The 5,409-nt window shown below is 38.6% G+C and overlaps 1 protein-coding gene across 1 annotated transcript; it reads left to right on the top strand.

The window, feature by feature from the left end:
* Positions 1–2,961: 2,961 nt before the first annotated feature.
* LOC18048059 (probable leucine-rich repeat receptor-like protein kinase At1g35710) lies at positions 2,962–5,126 on the top strand. The gene is made up of 3 exons (XM_024187275.1): positions 2,962–3,062; positions 4,406–4,497; positions 4,570–5,126. The coding sequence occupies exons 1-3, from the start codon at positions 2,962–2,964 to the stop codon at positions 5,124–5,126; spliced, it is 750 nt and encodes a 249-aa protein (XP_024043043.1).
* The last annotated feature ends 283 nt before the right edge of the window (positions 5,127–5,409 follow it).

A 5,409-nucleotide genomic window follows, 5' to 3' on the forward strand; every position in this document is an offset into this window, starting at 1 on the left:
GAACTATCAAAACAGGGAGTCTTGGGTGAAGATAAAACAGTCCTTGAAATTTTGTGAGGAGTGTATCCTAGGCAAATCCTCAAGAGTTAAATTCAGCATTGGTGCACATGTTTCAAGAGGAACTCTAGAATACATACATGCTGATCTGTGGGGACCTGCACAGACAGCATCCTTAGGAGGGGCAAGGTACTTTCTATCTCTAATTAATGACCATTCCAGAATGGTCTGGGTGTATGTACTGAAGAACAAAGATGAAGTGTTTGAACAATTCAAGAACTGGAAAACACTGATTGAAACTTAGACCAATAGGAAGGTCAAGAAGCTCAGAACTGATAATGGATTAGAATTCTGCAACAAGAGGTTTGGAGAATTTTGCAGCAAGCATGGAATCATGAGGCACAGAATAGTAAGATATACACCTCAGCAAAATGGATTAGCTGAGAGGATGAACATAACCTTAGTTGACAAAGTGAGGTGTATGATCATTCACTTTAAGCTACCTATATCCTTGTGGGCTGAGGCTCTGTCAACAACTTGTCACATTGTGAACAGAAGCCCTTCAACTGGAATTAACTTCAAGACACCATATGAACTTTGGTATGGTAAACTAGCACATTACTCCAGTTTGAAGATCTTTGGTTGTCCAGCATATGCTCACATCAAACAAGGCAAATTAGAACCCAGGGCATTGAAGTGTGTATTTCTTGGTTACCCTGAAGGGGTAAAAGGGTATAAATTGTGGTGCACAGACATGAAGCCACCAAAAGCAATCATAAGCAGGGATGTAGTATTTAATAAAGCTGAGATGCTCCAACACTCAATATCTTTAAAGACTACAAATGTAGAACTGGAAGATAAAGATGAGAGATCTTATCTTGAGGTGGAGCTGTCAAATTCAAACCAGAAACAAAAATCAAGATCAGAGGCTGGAGACATAGCAGACATGGAAATTCATGACATTGAGGATGAAACAGCAAGTGATCAGGGGAGAAGTGAAGATTATCAGTTAGTGATGGACATAGAAAAGAGAGTAATAAAACCTCTTAGAAGATATGCATATGCAGATCTAATAGCATTTGCATTAACAACAGCACATGAAATAGCAACAGATGAACCAAGAACATACTCAGAAGCCATTAACAGTGATAAGGTAGAAGAATGGATCAAGGCTATGGATGAGGAAATAATGTCTTTGAAAAAGAATCATATTTGGAATTTCATTGAAAGACCAGCAAACAAGAGGGTAGTAGGAAGCAAATGGATCTACAGAATCAAGGAGGGAATACCAGATGTTGAGCCAGAAAGATACAAAGCCAGGTTGGTTGCAAAAGGCTTCACTCAGAAAGAGGGGGTTGACTTCACAGAAGTTTTCTCCCCAGTGGTAAGACATGCTTCCCTGAGGATCCTATTATCTCTAGTGGCTGTATAAGACATGCATCTTGAGCAGATAGATGTGAAGATTGCCTTCCTGCATGGTGAAATAGATGAGATGATAGTGATATCACAACCTGAAGGGTATGAGGATCCAGAAAAGGTTGATCATGTATGTCATCTAAGGAAGTCATTATATGGATTAAAACAGTCTCCAAGACTGTGGTATATAAGGTTTGACAGGTTTATGTCAAATCATGGTTTTCAAAGGAGCAGTTTTGACTGTTGTGTCTACTTTAAAACCATAGAAGGTGGTGACAAGATCTACTTGCTGCTCTATGTAGACGACATGTTAATAGCTTGTAAGGAGATGGAGTTCATCAATAAACTGAAACAGCAGCTGAGCAATACATTTGAGATGAAGGATCTGGGTGCTGCAAAGAAGATCCTTGGAGTTCAGCTAAAGAGAGACAGAAAGAATGGTATCCTAAGCCTAACACAACACAAATACATCAGGAAAGTACTTGAGAAATTCAATATGGATAAATGTAAACCAGTACAGACACCACTGCCCTCTCATTTCAGACTGTCCTGCCAACAGTGTCCAAACTCTGATACTGAGAAGGCTTAAATGAATAAATATCCATACTCAAGTGCTGTTGGATGTTTAATGTACGCAATGGTCCTGACTAGGCCTGATCTCTCTCATGCAGTGAGTGTAGTAAGCAGGTACATGGCAAACCCAGGGAAAGATCATTGGAGGGCTGTTGTATAGATCTTAAGATACCTGGCTGGTACAACTGGTTATGGTCTGATCTATGGAGCTGATAAATATGCAGAGGTTAGTGTGGAGGGCTATGTGGATGCAGATTATGCTGGAGATTTGGATAAAAGAAGGTCTTTAACAGGTTTTCTGTTTATGATTAATGGCTGCACCATAAACTGGAAGGCTTCACTGCAGAGTGTTGTTGCTCTGTCAACAACTAAGGTAGAATACACAGCAGTTGCAGAGGCAATCAAAGAAGCTATCTAGCTCAGAGGGATGGTGAAAGAACTGGGATTTGAACAAAACCAAATTACAGTTCACTGTGACAGCCAAAGTGCTATATGTCTGAGTAAGAACCAAATACATCACGAGAAAACCAAGCATATTGACATCAAGCTTCACTTTGTCAGATTCGAAATATCAAAAGGTGTGATTAAGCTGGCTAAAATACACACTGATAGAAATATTGCTGACATGCTTACCAAAGCTGTACCGGGAGCTAAGTTTGAGTTCTGTTTGAACTCAGCTGGCATCTGCAGGGTATAGACTGCAGGAAAGAAGTGGAAGGGTGAACCTGAGGAATGGATGATTTGAGCTCAAGGTGGAGAATGTTGAATATGAACTGCAAATCAGTTTATAGTCAAGTACGAGAAGTCGGTTGAAGATTTGTTAACACCATGACATGTCGGTTGACAGTCATGAGATAACTATATGACAAGAATACCGTGTCGTCTGTGTGTGCAAAGAAGGCTTGTGGTTTGCACGTGATTCACTTAAACAAAACGGCTGCTTGAAGAGTCGTTTTATTACTTAAGATAACAGAGATGAAGACACGTGTGAGGGAGGCTTATCAGAAGTCTGTTAAGCCGTTAATTAGCGCGGGAAGCTACTGTTCATCTTCACGGATAACAGGGAAAGCTTACAGGTGATGATCGGGCATTGCTTATATATATAGCTGGGTATTCTGGAATGGGTTAAGTGGTTCATGTATGGTTAGCTTCTCTAATAAGCTTGTACTCTGTAAGACACTCGTTCAATACAAAACTTGGATTCACCCTTTCACAGTGGACGTAGGCTTCCATAGCCGAACCACTATAAGCTTTCTTGTGTATTGTTTTTTCTGCTTCTTTTAATTCTTTCATTGACTTGCTTTGATTGCTTGGGCTCACATTAGTTTTAGATACAAGAACCCTTCTTGAGTGGAACTTGGGGGGCCATTATTGGTTCTTTACTGATATTTGCCACAACAAAAAATCTATCCAAGATTAAAAATAAATAAAAATAAATTCAAGAAACTGTGTGCTTTCTATAGCAGATATAAGATCCTTATAGGTGATTCGGATTAAATTTTTTTTCTTTTAAAAAAGGCCTAACAAATTAAATTTACAAAGTCTTAGTGAATTAATGATTTTTAACATTTTAGCAAATTAACTTTGTGAAAATTTTAATTATTCACAAATGCCTTATTTTCTAGTAGTGAATGAAAGTGTGAAAAAAATAAAAAGACCTACTTCTAGTTTGTCCACTCCTGAATTTTCTTCGTTTTTCTTCTTTGTGTTTTCACTAAGCTTTACTTGACGCCTTGACTCGTTTACTCCAAATAGCCAACCCCATTTCTGTCGTATAGTTTCTATAAATTTAACTCCCGATTGTGCTTGTTTTATGACCCAATGTTCCATTTCGATACCAATAGGGCCACTCACTCTGCATACAGTAGTTTCTTCTCTTGTTTTCTTGATCCTATTCTTTGTGTCAAATTTTTCTCTTCCCATTTCTTCTGATTCTAATGAAGAAGCCCATGCTCTTCGCAAATCGAAAGCCAGCCTTCAAAGCCATAATCGATCTCTCCTTCCTTCCTGGACTATCGCCACCACCAATGTTTCATCCGATATAACCCTGTGTGCTTGGTCTGGAATCGGGTGCAATGCCGCCGGAAGAGTCGTCTACATCAACTTCACAAATACAGGCTTAAGCGGTACACTTCATGATTTCTCATTCTCATCGTTTCCTCATCTTACTTATCTTGATCTCAGCTTTAATGAATTATTTGGTATCATCCCGCCTCAAATCTTTAATCTCTCCAAGCTCCATTTACTTTGGCTACGTGCTAACAACTTTTTTTGGAAGATTACCGTCTGAAATTTGCCTTCTAACTCACTTGAAAGTTCTTTTCTTGCACTCCAATAACTTGAACGGCCCAATCCCTTCTTCTTTAGGTAACCTGAACAACTTGGTTAAGTTGTTTCTTCTTGATAATTCACTTTCTAGTTCTATTCCTCCAAATATTGGAAACTTGAGGTCTCTTTTAGAACTAGATTTGAGTATAAATCAACTTAGTGGTTCAATACCTCCTTCTGTGGGTAACTTGAGTAGCTTGATTTGATTGTATCTTTATGGTAATTCACTTCATGGTTCCATTCCACCAAATGTAGGAAACTTGAAGTCCCTTGCAGTTTTAGAGTTGAATGCTAATCAACTTAATGGTTCAATACCTCCTTCTATGGGTAACTTGAGTAGCTTGATTCGATTGTATCTTTATGATAATTCACTTTATGGTTCCATTCCACCAAATGTAGGAAACTTGAAGTCCCTTGCAGTTTTAAAGTTGTATGCTAATCAACTCAATGGCTGCATTCCTCGTTCTTTTGGTAATTTAAGGTCTCTTGTAAGTCTTATTCTGAGCCAAAATCAATTTATAGGTTTTCTTCCTCCACCTATTGGTAATTTGACCAACCTGAGAGAACTTTTCCTCTTTGATAACCATCTATTTGGTTTCATTCCAAGGGAAATGGGGAACTTAAGGCCTCTTGTAAATCTTATTATGTTCCAAAATCAATTTACAGGTTTTCTTCCTCCACCTATTGGTAATTTGACCGACCTGCAAATACTAGATCTCATGGATAACCACCTATCCGATTCCATTACTCCCTCCCTTGGGAATATTTGCCGAGGTGGAGCACTACAATATTTTATTCTTTCTGAAAACTGATTACAAGGAACAATCCCTGAAAGCTTGAGAAATTGCATAAGCTTAATCCGAGTACGCCTTAATGCAAACAACCTTACTGGAAATGTATTAGAGGCATTGGGCCTTTATCATTTCCTGACTTTCATAGATCTCAGCCGCAATAATTTTTACGGTGAAATCTCATATAATTGGGGGAAATGCCCAAAATTAGGCACTCTCAATGTTTTGATGAATAACATTACTAGGATTATACCGCGTGAGATTGGAAACTCGTCTTAACAACATGCACTCGATCTTTCATTGA

The sequence above is a fragment of the Citrus clementina genome, unplaced genomic scaffold (assembly GCF_000493195.1).
Source record: "Citrus clementina cultivar Clemenules unplaced genomic scaffold, Citrus_clementina_v1.0 scaffold_3, whole genome shotgun sequence".
Taxonomy (NCBI): domain Eukaryota; kingdom Viridiplantae; phylum Streptophyta; class Magnoliopsida; order Sapindales; family Rutaceae; genus Citrus; species Citrus x clementina.

What these genes read in the sequence shown, in the direction of transcription:
- LOC18048059 (XM_024187275.1), top strand. Translation starts at nt 2,962, where the DNA reads ATGAAGACACGTGTGAGGGAGGCTTATCAGAAGTCTGTTAAGCCGTTA. An exon ending in ATAACAGGGAAAGCTTACAG is followed by an intron (nt 3,063 to 4,405) that starts GTGATGATCGGG and finishes TTCACTTTCTAG; the next exon opens with TTCTATTCCTCCAAATATTG. An exon ending in TTCAATACCTCCTTCTGTGG is followed by an intron (nt 4,498 to 4,569) that starts GTAACTTGAGTA and finishes CACCAAATGTAG; the next exon opens with GAAACTTGAAGTCCCTTGCA.